The sequence below is a fragment of the Excalfactoria chinensis genome, chromosome 6, assembly GCF_039878825.1.
Source record: "Excalfactoria chinensis isolate bCotChi1 chromosome 6, bCotChi1.hap2, whole genome shotgun sequence".
Classification (NCBI taxonomy): Eukaryota; Metazoa; Chordata; class Aves; order Galliformes; family Phasianidae; genus Excalfactoria; species Excalfactoria chinensis.
In genome coordinates this window covers 20,122,787-20,141,226 of record NC_092830.1, presented here as the reverse complement: position 1 = coordinate 20,141,226, position 18,440 = coordinate 20,122,787, and the positions used below count along the sequence as shown (strand labels likewise).

The window sequence follows — 18,440 nt, the reverse complement described above, 5'->3', positions numbered from 1 at the left end:
CCTCGCTTTGTTAGAGAGCACTGAGCCACTGGGTTGGCAGAAAGGTGCAGTACCCTTGATAATTCAACTCCACTCTTTGGGCCACCAAATTACAACAGAAAAGGTTTGCAACACTAGAGCACTCATTTACAGGATGTATTTATTACACTGTAAAAAGTCCATTGGATTTGTAAGCCATTTACCCCATATGTACACTGGCTGTACTCCCACCCCAACCTCGGGTTTCTCTCAGTACAGCATACACTGGGTTGGAGTTGACGCCTGTGTCCCTCCCAATCACCAGTGGGATTTCTGAGATTGGTATTACTGAGAATTTAGCCAACTAATTCAGAGAGGAGGAAGAACTGAGATGCAGTGCTTGCCAGGCAGCCAGCTCTGCTCTGGACATGAAGGGATGGAAGAGCAGGACATCCTTGCTGCAAGACAGAAGCACAGGAATGACAACTATCAGCTGCAGGAGAATCCAGGTGGAAAAGGAGGCAGGCTCTCAACAACCACAAGATGCATAAGGATGCAATCTTTGCAGAAGCTTCCGAAAGAAAGCTGCTCCTCAGCACAGCAGACTCGCTGGGCATTGCCAGCAGGAGCCACTGATTCCAGCATCTTCTCTAGCTGAAGAGGAGGGGACAACCCTGGGCCAACAAAGCAAGTGGTGGACAATGCAGCACTGCTGTGCAGCCCAAGGGGAGCAGCTCCCCAAGTGCTGTTAGATAGATGGCCATGGTGCTCTGCTCTGACATTACAGGGCTCTGCATTTCCTCCTTATTCGATTAACTAGGCAGAACCTCCTGAATTTGCTCTGTCCAGACGGCCTTTACATAGAAGGATAGGAGGAAGGCAGCACTGTGCCTGCCAGGCTTCCCTGCTCCCTAACTGGTCAGGGAATTATTGCAATCTATGTTGCAGAAGAAAAGCATGTGGCTACCGCATACAAGAAGCCCTGCATAGCAAGCTGCAAACTATACTGTGAGCAATCCTCTAGACAAAATTTTCAACCTGCTGAGCCCAGGCATACCCACAGCCCAAATAAAGCAGTGTGGCCAGAAGCAGGGGTAGGAAAGCTAGGGAACAGCTGTGGAATTGTCCAGGGATTGAACTGAACAATCTGAGAGGCAGTCCTATACTGTTGCCCCTCTCTGGTGTTAAATCAAGGCGTTTTCCCTTTTCACCAGATGACACAGTGGCAGCTTGGTCCCAGGCTGCTGGGTGTAGGTGTTGCCTGGTCCCTGAGATAGTGAAGGCAGGAAGGAGACTGGTCAGTGGAACTGGATACCAAGTAGGCAGCAGTCAGGAATTTCTAGGCAGAAGCCGCTAGAAAGGAACAAATGCGATGTGCTCTGGGGAACTGCTGCAGCTGCCCTTCTGTGCAGATTAACATCATCTTCTAAAATAAACATGCTCGCTATCACAGAACATTTGGCCAGCATCCTCTGCCAGAGCCTCCTCAGCAGACAGTTCTCAGATACCTTTGAGCTAATTGACTTCAGAGGTTGTCATGGGGTCAGTGGGCCGTGGAGCAGCTAAGAGGGGAACAGGAGAGGTGGCTTCTATTAGAGCTGGGTTGAGGATGATTGGCAGAGTCACAGGTGGCACCCCAACCTGCAGGGGAGAGGCAAGAGGCTGCAGAATAAGTGGTGGCTGTGCTGTTGTAGGAGGTATGTCTGTAACGGGGCTTGTCTTTGTTGGCGCTGATGCCATGAATGAAGGAGAGGAAGAGTTGCTGACGGTGGGGGATGCAGGTGCAGAAGCTCTCTCAGACTCTGGAAGAAAGAAGAGATAAAAATACATCTTTATATAGGCATGGACAAAGTCAACTTCAGCCTTAAGTTAATCTAGACTAAGGATCAGCTTCAGGGACATTTTCAAACTCTTTTGTTTCCCCCAGACTTTCCACATGCCTTGGTAAGGGGCCTTGAGGAGCAGGTGTCAATCACAGCATTCTGCCTTAGCCTCTATCCACAATAATCTCAGCACAAAGGCCATAACCAAATCATTTGAAAGCAGAACGGGTTCCACAACACAGAACAGTTGGTCAAAGCAAAGAAAAGCGGATCTATGCTTTTCACATTCTGGGAAGATGCTTCCAGAAAGAAGGAAATGGGGACTTACCACTAGCACTTAGTTCAGAGGGCTTCTCCGATGGAGCTGGGTGGGTGGCTGGTCGCACATCCCCCACAGGAGAAGGGGGCAGGGCAGATGCTATTGACTTCTGAGGATGCTGCTCCATTGATATGCTGGGGACAGGATCTAGAAAAACAAACAGTGAGACACTACACCAGTTTACTCTCTTTTTGCCCACCCTCAGTTTTTCCTTTTGATGCTAAGCTCTCATATCCTCCTGAATGTATCATCAGTAATACCCAGGCACTATGGCAGCTGGGTACGGCAAGGTGCAAGCAGTAGATTCAGACTTGTTTTTTTAATGTTTCTCATTCCCTTGTACCTTGGATGACTGTTTGTTTGAAGAGCTCATCTCGCAGCCTAGGTAAGAAGCAGTCAATCCGCTCCCAGGTGATCTCCCAAAGATCGGAGTATCCTGTCCTTGAGTCTGCACTGTGGAATATCCCAGCCGTGTCCATTACGAGCAGCATATTCTTCAGAGACTCTGGGATGGCCTCCAGCTGTAATCAGAGGCACTCCTTAGCACAGAGAGATGGGGCACACAGCAATGAACAAAGGCTCAATAAAAGCTCACGGGCTGCACTGAAAATAGAGGCTAAAGGGACACACTGGAACAAATGGGTTTGCAAGAGTTAAATTAAAAAAAAAAACAAACAAACAACAGCAAATAAAGCATGAAGGGTAAAATTCATGAATGACTGTTCAAAGCACTGCAGCACTTTCAGCACCTTACCAGTAAGTCACTGGAGCCAGCATGCATGTATTTGTCCATGAAGTCAAGGATTGTCAGCCACAAAGCAGCGAAAGTGGTCAGTGAGAGCAGTGGGGAGAGATGCTGTAGGAACACCTAGGAAAAAGCACAACCATTGTTAACCAGTAGTATCAAGGCTGCTGTTCATGGCTTGGCAAGCCAATCTCACAAATCTGAAATGACCCCTCCCTGTGGAAGGCTAGAAGGCCAGAGGATGCCAGAGGAATCCATTCTTCTAAGCTGCTTACATAGAAGAGTGAATCTTGTCTCTCTTGTCTGAGGTCACCTAAGTTTTAATCAGCACCTCCTCCAGTCCTTCAGGCCCAGGCTTGTGCTTGTGACATGCATCACTTCACCTCTAGTATAAACTGTCTTTAATTAATGTTGAATGATTTACTTCTCTCCACTGTTTGTTAGCACCTTCCTGACAACTTTTCTGAACCCAAGGTCACAGAGACAGCTCTGGAAAGAAGGCACATCCCAGCAGCAGGTGGTGGTAGAAAAGCTCAGCACTGAAGACAGCCATACTAGCAAACTGACATCTCACCAAATCAGAGATGCTGAGAAGCAAACAACGCTGTCCTCTTGATGCACCTGTTCTCTGCTGAGCTTTCAGACAGTGGAAGCACACTCACCTTGGAGAGCAGAGTTGAGGCTCTCATCCTAGTTTCTTCCATTCCACCAACATCAGCTGGGCTGATGTTCTCAAGGAGCTTTGTTAGCAGAGGGAACAGCACCTGTTGGATTGATATTTCTTTGAGAAAATCTCACCCAGTCTTTTTCATCTAACCACCTTAAAAGAAGAAGCTGGCTTTTGGAACTCATTTCTAGACAAGGAGAATGAGGGAATCAGTGAGAAATGGAACATGTGGATTGATTTCCAAGAGGTTCTTTCAGAAGCCTAAGCAGAGAGGAATACTTCACAGGAGCAAAGTACGGAGATGCCTGTGTATTACAAGAAGACAGTATTATGCCTCCTACAAAGAGTTTTGCTCTTCATGACTGCTGTAATACCTGCATGCTCAGCCCAACCAGGAGGTTACCTTATTGAAGCATGACTCCCACTCTAGGGCATCTAGGGCCTGCAGGTCATGTACAAGGAGGGCCCGCTGCAAGTAGGTGAGTGCCTGCATCCGTACCTGGCGTCGGGCATCACAGCATAGCCAGGCAATACCTGCAAGAAAGGGGTTCAGTGCAGAGCCCAAAGAGAAGGTGTCACATTCCCACTCACCTAGCCTAGGTACAGAAAGGTAACAAAAACCAAACACACTGAGGAGAATAAGAAGCTTCATACCTGTTCTAGGTCACAGACTGGGAATTTACCATCACATCCAGAAAGTAAGCTGGTAGCTAAGTCACACTAAAGATACCTTTCTGGATCTGACCCCATGTTGTTTTCCCATTTACACAGCAGAACCTAAAAACCTTTGCTTGCTATCTGCAGTTAGCCCTTGGCTCCTCCATTTTCCTGAGGGCTGATGTTGTATTGAAAGTCTCTCTGCTCACTTCTCATCACAAGGGGATGACTTTACCTTGTAGTAAAGGACACCAGCAGTTTGACCACAGTGTTCGGGAATCTGCTTCGATTTTCCTCCCTGAAGTCTCTAGATGGCGTTGCTCCTCTGCCCAGGAGCTGTAGATGGAAGCTGCTCGTGTGTGCAAGGTGTGCATGAGATCCAGGAGCTGCAAGTCAAGCATCACATTAAGTAACACAATTCTTGAATCAAACCTTGTCTCTGCTCCTCCCCAAACCAAGGCTAAGAGGATCCCAGCTGCTATGCGATAGTTTCAGGCCCAGTTATCTGTGCAATCCCTAAGCATTCAAGTACTGGGCATCCTCCACAAGATTACTGTCAGTCAGCAGCCATATAAATTCCCTCATTGAGGGAGTGGCATTCCAAAGTTCCCAGGAGAAAGAATGGAGCCTGCACAGAGCATTTGCAATACACAGCACATTGCCCTGCCTGGATTAAGGAGAACAAGAGCGACTCAGCTATGCTCCCCAGGGACAAGTGCCTCCTTGCAACTTATTTAGTTTTTTAAAGCAGCATGAAACATGCAAAAACTCTCCAATGGCATGTGACAGCATCCAAACAACTCTACTACTGAACTGTGGTCCAACAGACTAGTGCTTAGTCAGCACGCCTATGTCTTCTCATCTTTGAAAGTCAAGATAGAGAAAAATAACTCCTGCATTCCAGTCCTCTGTACTTAAAGAACCTGCATCCCAGCCCACCAGGTTCTCCTCTCTCCGTAAGCTCACATGCTCTGTCAGACTCCACCAATCTCACATGAACCTCATGTCTCCAAACTCCCTTGACCCACATTCATTGTATCTTCTCAGTGACAAATTTTCCAGACACCTACTCTTCTAGCTTTTGTCTCTCACTGCAGAACCACACACTGCTACCAGCCCTAACCTTCACTATTCAGTGGTCACTAGCCCAAGATACAACCTCCCCCCATCCCATGAAGAGTCCTGTGACTTCCTAGCAAGGTCCCAAGTGTGGGAAAGGAGAGGAGGAAATCCTTGCTATACTTACGTCCTGACTAACCTGTAAAGACACAGTGTGGTAGCTGGCAGGGATGCTCTCATCCTCATCCTCATCACTGTGTGCGTGGGCCTGGTGCTGGCTCAAGACCCGTGATCGCCGTGTGGAACTCTCCTTTGGCTTTTTTTTTAACCGACTGGATTTGCTATCATGTCTGTGGCTCTTCCCCCTTTTCTCTTGGGACTTAGAGCCTAAAAAGGTAGCAACATACAATATGCACACTCCATCACAAAATGCTTTCAGCCTTTCAGCACATGCAGCAGCCACTTTCTGACATCTCAGTGGAGGGTTCTACTCATTTTAAGAGATACCCAGTGCCCTTCAGGAACAGTCTTCTGCATCAACAGGAAGCCAACACTTGCTGATGCTGCTACCTTCACATTAGGTACAGGCCTCTTGTGTTACAGTGACAGGGACTTTTCTCATAGAAGATTATTATCTGAGTGCTGGGAACTCATTCTCCAACAATACTTCACACATCCCTTCATGCTGCTGGGCACTCTCAAGCCTGATCCCAGCTGTCAAATCAAAGGTCATCTTACCTCCATTCAAGCTCGCCTCCACAAAAATGCGGATGGTTTTGACACAGAGCTCAAAGTTCTCAGGTGTCACGTGGGCAGCATCTCGCACAATGAAGGACAAGGACTCTACACACTTCATGAGAGACTTTGTGTCATGTGGGCCCAAATCCAGCCCCACAGTCAGGCTGTACTGGTTGACAAGAGGAGACGGTCCCAGCCTGTTGAGCCCAGCACTGGGTTTAGAGGTGTCGATGTCATCTTTCCCCACCTGCAGGGCACAGCAAGAGGGTAGCAGGAGTGAGTAGTGTAATGAACTGCACTGCATGCATGTGCTGAAAGAACCTTTCTTCTGAAACAATTTCTCTTTCTTCCACATTTTCCTCCTACCTTTCTGCTCTCCATCTGCATCTTCTCCACATCCTCCCTTTACACTGTCAGCTCACCTTAGCTATCTCTTCTACAGTCTTATTCTTTATCTCCCTACCACACCCTCTTCCAAAAACTAGGATTAGTTTTTGGCACCAGAAACCCCTTGGTTACTCACCACTAGCCAGCCACTGTTCATCATATCCACATCTGTCACTGAGCGGTGCATCTTGCCTGGCTTCCCGTGGTCTGTGTACACCTCTGAATCAGACGTGTAGCCACGGTCTAGGCTCATGTCACTTGGATGATAGGAGGAGGAGACCTCACTGTCTGACTGAGCACCTTCAAGATAAAAGGCATAGGTTTTAGAGAGTGAACTTGGAAGAGCAGCTATGAATATGGGAGAAGCAATCCAGATCAGCTTTAGCTAAGAACCACTGGTGGATCCTGGAAGAATCTGAGCCAGGCCTTTCCTCCTGGAAAAGGAAGAACAACTGTAACTGAAGTGTGCACAGGAGACAGCAGGAAACATAGACCTTGGCATTTATTCCTGGTATGTACATCTGTTTTCACCCTTCAGAAGAAAGGGAATTTCTATCCTCTGCTAAGTCACTTATCAACTGACCATGGATTTAAAAGTGCAAATTCCAACAACTTGAACCCCAGGGGAAGAATCACACGTACCACATATTTTAGAACCGCTGGAGGTGCCAGTTTCAGCCAAGGCAACTCTAAAGCACAACACAAAATGACAGGACTTGTGTGGCCTTTGAGGTCCCTCACACAACTCCACACTAATACTGGTGAAGTGTTTGTCATTCACAGCAGTTTACTTCAGCATGTTCCATGTCCACCTGATCTACCTTCCCAGAACTTCAAGATTATCTCGTATTTCATGTGTCCCAAGCTCAGAAATCCTTGCAAGGGCCATATTTAAGGCACCATAATAAAGTTATTTTGAACCAAAATTGTGGGCCTTTTCTCCCATCATTCAACGTTATCTAGAAATCCACCAGCATCTAGAGTTGCTGTGAACACAGTGCACCAAACATTTTCAGGAGGAGGTAAAAAGAAATAATGTTTTGACCTGCAGGATGCCATAGTCAAGAAGTTTGTCCAAGCAGCAAAGACAGGAGCAGTAAAAAAAGAGCTGGAAGAAAAAAATCTAGTATTTGCTCCAGAAAGCAAAGGCCACAAGCTGTACAGCATACAGCATCACGACCCAGCAAAAAAGTTCTAGAAAAGCAGAAAGGAGAACAGCCTTTTAGGAAAGTCCTTCTTTTTAATTTATTTTTTTGCTGTGGAAGTCTGAAGATGTCAGCCTCAAACACGCTGCCAGCTGGCTACAGCAGAAGAGGAACAGTTTGCTGGAAAGACTGTCTACTAACACAGTCAAGAGAAGTGGGAATCAGTGGGTTGGACTTACAGGAATTGCTCAGGCACTCTGAACACAAACTGATCTGGAAATAGAAGTTTAAAGAACTGCTCCCTTTACAAAATCCTTAAAAAGAGGACATAAAGGAGCCAGTCCCCTAAAAGAGGAAACAGCTGGGTTTACATTACACACCTGGATGAGAGATTAAGGCCGTATTACCCATGGCACCAGACTACAACCACCGCAATATACTCCATGGGGCAGTGCAAAGACCTACAGCTGCTGCAACTGGTATCAGTTTTCCTCCTCACTGCTCCTCTGGGGATGAGCACCTGGACTGTTGCTCAGAGTACGAAGAGGTGGCAGAGTAGAGCCAGGGACAGACCATGGGGTAGAAGTGAACAGCAGGTGCTGGTCTTTAATCTTGATAATGTAGTTTAATATCAGCTTTGTTTTCTTGCAGCCCCCTCTGCTAATTGAAAAGATTGAGGAAGCAGCTGCTTATCTGGCAGGCGGGCATCAGATTTCCTAGCAAAAGCTGGCCTATCTTACCTGTGTCGTTATCTGCCCTTGCTGTAACCTGCAGGGCTGCAGGTGGCTTTACTCCAGACCCAATACACTCCAAGAGGGTGAAGAGCGTGTACCAGTCATCCCCAGAATGAATGTTGGCAGCATTGGTCTTCAGCAGTTCATGGAGGCCATAGGCAACCTCATGGCTAACTCTGGACAACACATTTGGCTTCATCATGAGCAGGATGCGTAATGAGAGGAGAACCTAGCCACAGAAAGAGACAGCAAGAATAACATATTCTATTATATACACTCCCTTCTCCAGCAAAGTCCTCCTTCCTTACTATGGGGTACTTACAACTGCTGCTTGTTGTTACCTGCAGCACACACAGGCTAAATGTGGGTCAATCCCACAGTAATTCTTTCCTATGTTGCCAGATATAGCAAAAAAATAAACAAAACTCCCACAACTCAGCAACATTCTTCCCAAAAAGCCCCTTACCTGTGCACTGATTTCTTCCCGACGAAGGAGCCGAATCGCCAGCCTCAGCAGCCCCACCACTGCCCTTTCCACTAAGAAGCAGAACTCCATCGCATTGACACAGAGGTGATAGAGGTGGTCTCGGACAGTCTGCCAGACACAGGTCACACGGTCCCTAGCCACAGCAAGGAGGAAAGGGTAGGATGAAAGGAGATGAGGCAAGCAGGATCCAGCTACATCCTCCCCAGCCCTGAACACTCCATACAACCTCACAACCTGGTATTTTATAACTTCAAAGAAAAACTCCAGCAGAGAGATATAAGAACAGATACAAAGAAACAACAGAACTGTCAAGTTGCTTATTTATTTAATTACTCTCAAATCAACCAGGTGGGTGAATTCTCCCTCCAGTATTTAGTTTATATTCTCCAGATCTCATGATATCAAAGCAATAATTCATGGGTGAATAGTCCCTATGTTTGCATATGCTAGAACAGAATTGCTAAGCCCTGAAATTATAGCCACATGCTGCTTCAGCTGGCAAACCAAGCACAGAAGGAGCTCATTCCCTAGACCCAGTCAGCAGCTGCAGTAAAGCAGAGACATTTACAGCGAATATAAATGTGTTTCAAGGTCATACCTATTTTCTAGTACAATCCTTAGAAGCATCTCCAAGCAGAAGGCAGCATCCTCTTCATCATATGTCTCCTCATCAGGAGTCACAGAGATTAGAGCCTAGAAAAGACAAGAAATGTTTGTGACTTGAAGCTCCTCAAAACAGGGGACCAGTGAGGAACAACAGAATGCTCTTAGTCTGGGCAAAGCAGCACTCCAGTGTCTGGGTATGTTGTGCATAGTCCATCAAAAACACACTGGAGGTCAGGGGCCAAGCTAAGTATATGGAAAATTATATACATACATGAATATATATATATATATATTAAGAAAAATGTAATTCAAACTCAAACAATGATAAACTCTGATGAAGTCTCTCAGATGGGGAGGATTTCTGGCAGCCAGCAGCTCCTTATTAAGCCTACTTGAAGCAACGAAAAGACAGACAGACCCAGAAGTGATTACCCACAAGCCATCAACTTGCATATAAAGGGAGAGTTCCTGACATAAGAGGAGTAAGAGCAAAATCTTCCTCCAGAACTGAGACGGCACATGAAACTTTCAAACAGTTCCTGTTGCCAAAAGACTTTTACAATGTTTTTCACAATGTACTGTCTTTCTCCGCTACGAAACAAATGTTGGCTGCCTGCACAGAAGTTAGACATAACAGGCAAACTGATGTCTGGTTTCAAATCCCAAATAGGCTCAAGACACCCTCTGAGGACAGAGGAGCTAGGTGAGCATTGGAAACATATGCACGATAACTCAGCAGACTTGTCCCATCACCCGTCCAGTCCCTTGCCCAGTATCTTTCTCACCTTCATCAGCTCCTGGAGAGATTCAAGTTGGAGGAATTTACTTTCTGTGATCAACTTCTCAGGATCACATTGCTGGAAAAGACAGAAAAGAGAATGATATATCCAGGGGATGGGGAAGGCATACAAACAGATCCCCCAGAAAGCACCACATGCTGCTGCAGTAGGTACTGGGAGTAGCTTCAATACTGTTACCTGGAGGAAAACGCCTGAAAGCTAGTTCAACCCTTTAACATCAGTTATCCTATAACAGCACTAGAAGGATTTTATCAGGGAGCTCTTTGCTCTTTTAAGAGGAACATCTGTCCATAGACTGCTTTGTCTTAGAAAAGATTAGTCATTTGAGAGTTTATAAATTCATGCTTAATTATAGCATAGTGATGCCAAGGGCAGGTCCCGGTTTCTTGCGCAGAATTGCCTCTACTTTCAAGTATTACTACATTTGTAATATCATATCCTATAAGACCCTATAAGCTGTCAAAGCAGATTCAATCCTCTTTTCTTTATTACGTTTCCCAGGTCCTCGGGGAGCCTCAGAAACTGCCTAGATACATGCATATTTATGCTTCTGTTACCAGCTAACCACATACTACTGTCACCATAAACAAAAGCAGGCTCTTTCACAGCCTGTGCTTTACCTTTATGCACTCCAGAGCTGCTCGCTTTGCTTCCTGTGTCTCCGTAGATGGCCCTCTCATACCAGATTGCTCTGTCCCACTAAGGGTAAGCCAACTAACAAAACTGAGCACTGTAGATTCACCACTGCAAATCAGAAGACATCAGCATCAGTAAGAAAACAGTCAAAGGAGAAAAAAAAAAAAAAGGTATACTATTCTCCAGGACTGAGGAGCATCAAAAGTCTGCCTGAGCTACCTGCACCACTCACCGGTTAGATGGTGTCTCCTCACGCTGCAGATAGATTTTGCCATTGGGATCCACAAAGTCTTCAACCTGGAACCAGAATGAGTATATATTCAGTTGTCTACTTCCTGTAGCCTGGTTTTACCCCTACAAGGCTTCACTTAACAATGAAATACCACACCCAAGCACCTGCCCACAGCCAAGCAAACCCAGCTCTTCCCACGGAGTCACACCTTTCTACCATCTGGCAATACTAATACCGTACTCTAATATCTCATGCACACCTCTTTTCTGCACAATATTCAAAATGTTTTCAAGTAAAATGAATGGTGGAATTTCTCAAATACAACAAGAATTAAAATGAGAAAGAAAAAAAAAAAAAAAAGAAATGCTGTGAAACAAGCTGAGCCTGCGTGTTACTTGAACATCACATTTCTTGAAGGCTTTCTAGATCAGAATACACTTTAGCAAATCCAGGCCTTCTTTGCAAGGGAGCTCTCCACCACTCTGAACTGATTCTATGAAAAGCCAGTTTCCCACTCCCCAGGTCTCCAGCTACCCCTGAGCTGGCTGTGATTACCTCTACCATGGCCTTGGGCAGCAGTTCTGCTCGGAAAAGCTGCAGGAGGGCCTCCATGATGTTTTTCCAGCCCTCCCGCAGAATGTCACCATGGCGATGGGCCAAGTGAAACACAGTCTTTGCTGCAATATGGGCCTTGGGATTACTTCCAAAAACAGTCGGCAGGTTCTCAATAGACTAAAGGAAAGAAAAGGGGCAGCAGTCAGCAAGAGCTGTTACTTTCCCAACAGAAATCATGGCAGACTGATCAGAATTGACTACAGAAAAGGCAGCAATTCTTTGTACAATGCTGGGACAACTAACTCAGCTCATATTTGTTGACACCAAAACAAAAATAAGGTTGTTCTCCAGAGCAAGCTAAATCACTGCAACGCTTAGACATAAGCTCTCCACTACGTCATCAGCAAAAGGCATAGTTGCTTAATTTTCACAGACCTAAGACTCCAGATTCCAGTCTCACAACTAGATGGGATGCAGCTGGCAATAGCTGGTGCCCCTGAGGGCTTAGTCTGGTTGCTTCTGCTGTGTAAATCTGTGTCAAGTGCTTGTTTCACAGCAGAAATTCCTTTGCTTGTGTTATCTGCTGGTAGTCTCAAAATGTGGTATGCCTGGAGAGGATCGAGTGTTTCATCTTTGCTGTAGTGCAATGTACAGGAAGAGGGAATCAAAAGCAAACACACTGCTTGACTGTTGAGGGTTTTGCTTTTTGTTTTTGTTTTTTTGTCTTTTAACAGTCAAGCTGGTGCTTTCATTGCTAAAAATGCAGGATGTGAGTAATATAAAAAACATCCAGTTCAGACAACCCTATTTTTCTGTACATTTTTGGAACAGCCAAACCTCATTAACTGGACTCATTTGCAGGACTGTTCTCTTTCTGCTATCGCTTTGAAAGATTTCAAAAATCATCTGTTTGGGCCATTTTACATCCATACTTTCACTCTAGAGATCTTGTTCCAGCCCACCCCTTTTTGTGTGAATGTGTGCACAATTAGGAAAAATTCTGATCTGCTCACTGTGGGTCTTGTACAGGTTCTAAGAACAATGTTGTAGATTTCTTTATATGTTTGACCTTAGAAGGGACCTGTAATCTCCTTAGCAACCTCTGCCATATACTACCTACCAAAAACCTCAGGGAAAAAAATTAGGCAGATGCCGTTCCACACAAAAAGATCTGGGCAAAAAACCTTAAATCAATCACTGTACCTTGAACTGTATCAGAAGTAGTGACTAAGCTCTCGTTAAAGGTGAAACAAACTGTTGATGTTATTTCCTGATCCCAATGGACAATTCAAAACATGTTTTTCTAACCACCTTATTCTGCACAGATGCACAGCCCCTACACTTACAGAGAACCGATCACAAAACAGTCCCTCTTGGCACCGCATAAGCCTATAACCAAATATTTAATAACTGAAACACATAAACTTACTTGGGAGTATGGATGATATGGGATCTAAGTTTCCTCATATGAAATAGGTAGAATAAACACTTTTATACAGACTGCTACTTGTGAGTAAGTAGGAAATACCACATAGTTTTTCACTGCATTCACCAGAAAACTCGGGGCAGGGGCTGATAATTATCTATATAGTATAACTAAAATAAACCAACTATACCACCTAACAAAAGAAGAGAGTTCCAACACACTAAAAAACATACTTCTCTCCCCTCCTTGCAAACTTACCTCGCTGCTGAGGGCTGTAAACTTGCAGAGAGAAATTATGAGATTGTCAAACACATCACTGAGGCCATAGTGAGCAGAAATCATTGCACATTTCCTAGGGGAAGAAGAACACAGAAAACACTGTAATAACTTGGAACAGAGAGGTCTCTGTACAAGACAGCAAATCAGATTGCCTCTTTGTTGACATTTTAGACCTTCCTCTCTACCCACTTGTAACAAACGCTCACGTATAGTCTAATATAGTAAGTCTATTATCCATCATGTAATCAAAATCATCCTTCAGTTTTGGGCCGCTGATATTTGTCTGTGAAGATGCCAGGATCACTTCTAACAATAAAGTCCAAACAGACAAACTACCTCCAGCTGAGCCAACATGCCAAATTTCACATCTTGACAGAAGAAGTTGCTGACCTTAAACGTTCAACTAACTGCTGGTTCCTAGAGATTGTGGCTACAGTAGCATATTAACAGAGCTTTAAAACTACACTTAAGGCATGGCTTGGTCTGCATTCAACCACAAACAGAGGTTTTTCCAATACAGAATCTCAAAGATAGCAACATTAAGTATTGATATGAGACAGGAAAGAACTAAAAAAAGAAAGAAACAGACAAAAAACAGAAACAAATGAACAACCTCTATCCCATCCAGCTGCAGCAATGGCCTCATATACATAATTTCATGAAGGGTTTTCTTGATATCCTGTGACTTTGTCAGCATTACTATGCAAGGTACGAGTAGTATTTTCCTTCACTTCTACACAGCGCAGCTGTGTCAGCAAGTCTTTTAAGTGCAACTATGCTGGAATTTAAAAATACATACCCCAAAGCACTCAAACTTACTGCAACACACCAGTCAAACCAAGTGGCCAGTGGCACTAAGAAAGGCCAAGATGAGGTGAAGCAACACAAACAAAAGAACAAAACTACGGGAGTGTAGGCTTATTATTAGAAATAATAATAATAATAATAATAATAATAATAATAATAATAATAATAATAATAATAATAATAATAATAATAATAATAGCAGCAGCTCTTCAACTGCTAGGAAAAGTAACAGCTAGTATTCACTGTGATCTCTTCAGCAGACAGATGTGATAATAACCAAACTAACGTTTTTGGGTTTCACAAACGTTAAGACTTACCTGAAACCAGAGATAGCCTTCTGGATGATTGTTTCTTCTAAGCTCTTGTCAAAAACATAAGAAAGTGCTGCAATGGTTGGCCCCCACGTCATGGTGAAGAGGTCATGGTCGTAGCTTCCAGGGGGCACATGGAGAAATATTCCCTCATCAGTGGCACCACGATGCAGCAGGACATTCCAAATATAGTTTTCTTTCACCAGGCCTGTCTGCTCCTCTGGCATCACTATCTCATCATTTCTACAAAAGAGGAAGGCAGAAAGGTTGAATTTTTCATTCTGAGCCAAACATAACATTCACAAAGTACTTTTCATTACATGGTCCCAAAGTAAATTGATATCTACTTTGGAGTGATTTTGCCACTTCCTGCAACATTCTCTTTTCCAATGCCTGCTTGCTTCCTCTGCTCCTATCCAATACCTCGGATATAAAGTGCAACGGCTCTCAGGAACTCTTGGTCACTACAGTGTAAGTACAGTAGGAAAGAAGCAGCTACCCCCCTACAGGTGGAAAATGCAACATATACTGCAGTTAAATGCTGGAAAACTTCTGACAGCACACTAGCGTAGCTTCACATTCCCCATCTCTCATAGACTCAGAGCACTATGCATATCTCACTGCTCTCAAATAAAAAACAGAAATAAGTTGCTATACCACTGCAGTCAGCAGTGATACGACTAACTCTGTATAAGAATTTGAATATTCAAACTATGCCAAAATTAAATATCAGAAAGCCAACAAATTTAAAATTAAAAATAAAACAAGAAATCAAATGTGTAATGGGTGACTCATACCCAGGGTACCACAGCTCCCTGCTCCCTACTGAGAAGAGTTGTGTTATACTGTACAGATTATAGTCTAATTTATTTTCGTGACACACCTCAATCTCAACTATGACAGCATGACAGTCTCTCTGGCATAGAGCAGCAGCCACTGATTTAGGCATTGATCACAATGAAAAAGCTGAAATATTTGGTGAAGGGCGGACAGAGAGAAAACAGACTGGAACAGAGTCATGACCTCACTGAAGAATATGACAATATTCTCAGGATACTACTATAGCAACATTAACAGCACTCTCAGGAAGAAGGAGTCAGTCAAAACCAGAACTCTATTTGAAAGATAAAGAATTTCTAGATAGTTGGTACAGGCAGCGTCCCCACCTTCCTGGAGAAGGCTTAAAAGAGAGGTCCAACATAAGTACACTGTCCTGCTTCCAGTGTAAGTCATTGCCTGCAACTTCAGATTGAAACCAGCTGAAAGTCAAGAGTTATATCCTGTCTCCTCAGAGACATAATCCTCTCAGTTTCAAATTTGCAGTGTCTGGATTTAGTGACAGAGTAGATTTCTGAGTTATTACTAAAGCTCCCCCCTCAGAGCTAGTCCGTGCCCAAAAAGGCTTCAGCCACCAGGATTTCTCCTCAAACACTGTTCAGAATGCCAAGAGCTTCAGGGATGGCACAAGAAATTGGGTGCACAGAGCAGCCTCATATGAAAAGCTGAAAAGCTTTTGAAATGAAATATGCAACTAAGACCCAGACAGTTATGTCATGGCAACAGTGCTGTCCTGGGGATGAGCTGCTATCTCTGGCACTGCATAAAAAGTTATGAAGAAATCTAAAGTCCCGGCCTGGAGGACGGAGGCTTCTTAGTTTAAGCATTGCTCATGTGTTGCTTTTACTCAGCCATTATTATGCATGTTGGTAGAAGTTGTGTATTTTTTAACATTAGCTTAAGTTCTGTGGATTAAAATACCATGGCGAGAATCCAAAGATACAAATCCATTCCAGTCACTGTGACGGGCTTGTTACTCCAGTCCCACAAAGAGCTGGAAGGCAGTTAGAAGCAAATATGATCAGTGAGCCTCTCTGTGGTCACTGAAGATCTCACAGACCAAATAACTCAAGTTTTCTCTCTGAATACAAGGAGATGTCAGGTTGATTCTTACTTGATGGCATGGTACATGTCTTCCAGCATGTCTTGTTCAAAGTCCTTGCCTCCATTCACACCCTTCAGGTTTTTCCGAAACTCCTGGGGAAAATAAATAAATAAATAAATAAATAAATAAATAAACACCAATGTAACTCTCCTAGTATCTCCAGCTTGAACTGCCTGGCTTCATTCAGTACTCCACTTGCTTTCTATGGGACCAGAAGGAGACTTTCCTGCATTCTTCAAGATGCATCCTCAAAGTTCAAAGACAAAATGCTATTCTTAGCAGCATGGCAGCGCACAGCAGCTCCTGCCTCTGCTCACACTCAAAGAACAGAGATAACAGAACACATGCTTAGCTGAAGCTGGACATAAGTGACAGGTCTGTATTGCACACTGACAGTCACAGGACTCGAACTCTCTCAAAGCCCTGACTGTCGAGCTGTTGAAAAGCAGTTCAATGATCGTCTCATTCTTACCCTGTCTTAGGATACCATTTGTTCAGACACGGAAGCCTCTTGACTAGCTTGCCAATCTGTCTTGCTAAGCACAATACTTCTTAAGACTGTCTCCTACCTCCAGCCCTCCTCTCCAATCATACTCAACAAGGAAAATAAACAAACAAACAAAAAAAATGAGAATGCCAGATACTTCATGGCTAACAAAACAAGAGAAGACAGGTGCCTACACTGCTAACACCCACCTCCAGAGTCATTGGGACATTCTGCTTGCGGACATTATGGTTGTGCTGGTCAGTGTTCAGCATAATAACTGCATAGGCCAGGGCAAAGCAGGCATCACTATTAGCAAATGGGGATCCATTTGATTTCTGAAAGGCAAATACAGGCACAAGTCAGTTCTACAGTAACAGGGACATAACGGTGATCAAAATGACCATTTTTCTATTCACAGTACTAAATAATCTCTGGAACAAACTGAAAAACAAAATAAAAATCAGGCTATGGTTCTGGTTTCCAAAAAACAAAACAGAAATCTATGTGCAACTGTTATCTCCTACAAAATAGCAGCTACTATCTGCAACATACAGTAAGCTTATATAGGCAGTCTGATTTGTCATGTCCATCAAGGGAAGTGCACAAGAAACACAGTGTTTGAGCTCTCTGCCCACCAAGTACACACCCTCCAATGTTCCGTGAAGGCTTCCAACAGTCTCTGGATTACAGGTGCCTCTCCCGGTAATCGGAATGCTTCTAAATAAAGTCGTAAAGCTTCATCCAATCTTAAACCTTGGAAGCTGAAAGTCCTGCAACAAGAATGAAATGCAATGAGAAAATGAAATGGGACAGTAAAAACAGGATAAACTTACTGACTACAGTCTTGTTTGATTCAAAATCAAAATGCCAGATTTCACTGAAAATAGATAGTAAAGGAAAACGAAGAACAAAGAAGAATACCATGAGCAGGCAAAACATAGCAAAGAACCACCAATAATTATAGAAATTCTTAATTACCTTGGTGGTCTTTGCTAAGAATGGCCCTACTGAAAACAACTTAGGTGTCATACTATCATAAGTATTTCAGGTACTAGCTACGTGTGAGAGGTGTACAGAATTAAGGCATGCTGGTACACAGAGAACCAAATACCATGCCTCCAGGAACTATTGTTGTACCACATTTTAACTTATCACTGAATTCAACTTTCATCCCTTCATGATTAAAGAGATACATAAAGATACTCACCCAACAAAGCTTTCCAGTAAATCTATGTTCTTACGATCACTCACAAACTCCCCAATCATCTTCTTGTCCAGGCGAGGATTTTCCCGTAGCCATCTGGCCACTTCATTATTATTGATGGGAGTGGCAAGAAGGTTCTTCTCCTGTAGGAACTGTATCCCTTTCTTTGGCTTTTGGTTGAACTGCTCTGTGCCAGTTATCAGGAGCTGAAGACAATATTCTGACAATTACAGTCTTGAAACGCATTTCTTACTTTAGATTGTTCTTAGCATTTGAAGCAAAAGCATTAAGTAGAAAATAAGATTAACCTTAGCATGATCAAGTTTATCATACTGTGTAAGTGAGTGGGAAAGGCTAACCAAGGCCAGAAGATTTGTATTCATCACAAGAATTCAGCATCGGGTCATACTGAACAGACTAAGTATGGAAAGCTTTG

The 18,440-nt window shown here is 43.9% G+C and overlaps 1 protein-coding gene across 4 annotated transcripts in view; it reads right to left on the bottom strand.

Moving 5' to 3' along the window:
- Nucleotides 1-120: 120 nt before the first annotated feature.
- The window catches only part of GBF1 (golgi brefeldin A resistant guanine nucleotide exchange factor 1), a 93,144-nt gene continuing 74,824 nt past the window's right edge, over nucleotides 121-18,440 (bottom strand). For 2 of the 4 annotated variants that reach the window (XM_072340605.1, XM_072340607.1), the window contains 23 exons: nucleotides 18,008-18,210; nucleotides 17,447-17,570; nucleotides 17,010-17,135; nucleotides 16,323-16,405; nucleotides 14,378-14,614; nucleotides 13,233-13,326; nucleotides 11,549-11,725; nucleotides 10,994-11,058; nucleotides 10,746-10,869; nucleotides 10,111-10,182; nucleotides 9,318-9,412; nucleotides 8,699-8,852; nucleotides 8,239-8,461; nucleotides 6,490-6,653; nucleotides 5,967-6,213; nucleotides 5,416-5,615; nucleotides 4,405-4,555; nucleotides 3,916-4,046; nucleotides 3,508-3,609; nucleotides 2,855-2,968; nucleotides 2,444-2,621; nucleotides 2,110-2,247; nucleotides 121-1,760 (listed from right to left, as the gene is read on the bottom strand). In XM_072340605.1, coding sequence (XP_072196706.1) covers nucleotides 1,474-1,760; nucleotides 2,110-2,247; nucleotides 2,444-2,621; nucleotides 2,855-2,968; nucleotides 3,508-3,609; nucleotides 3,916-4,046; nucleotides 4,405-4,555; nucleotides 5,416-5,615; nucleotides 5,967-6,213; nucleotides 6,490-6,653; nucleotides 8,239-8,461; nucleotides 8,699-8,852; nucleotides 9,318-9,412; nucleotides 10,111-10,182; nucleotides 10,746-10,869; nucleotides 10,994-11,058; nucleotides 11,549-11,725; nucleotides 13,233-13,326; nucleotides 14,378-14,614; nucleotides 16,323-16,405; nucleotides 17,010-17,135; nucleotides 17,447-17,570; nucleotides 18,008-18,210 — 3,489 coding nt within the window. In that variant the 3' untranslated portion in view covers nucleotides 121-1,473. The remainder of the gene's footprint in view (nucleotides 1,761-2,109; nucleotides 2,248-2,443; nucleotides 2,622-2,854; nucleotides 2,969-3,507; nucleotides 3,610-3,915; nucleotides 4,047-4,404; nucleotides 4,556-5,415; nucleotides 5,616-5,966; nucleotides 6,214-6,489; nucleotides 6,654-8,238; nucleotides 8,462-8,698; nucleotides 8,853-9,317; nucleotides 9,413-10,110; nucleotides 10,183-10,745; nucleotides 10,870-10,993; nucleotides 11,059-11,548; nucleotides 11,726-13,232; nucleotides 13,327-14,377; nucleotides 14,615-16,322; nucleotides 16,406-17,009; nucleotides 17,136-17,446; nucleotides 17,571-18,007; nucleotides 18,211-18,440) is intronic. The other 2 variants (XM_072340606.1, XM_072340608.1) reach the window with 1 other exon arrangement.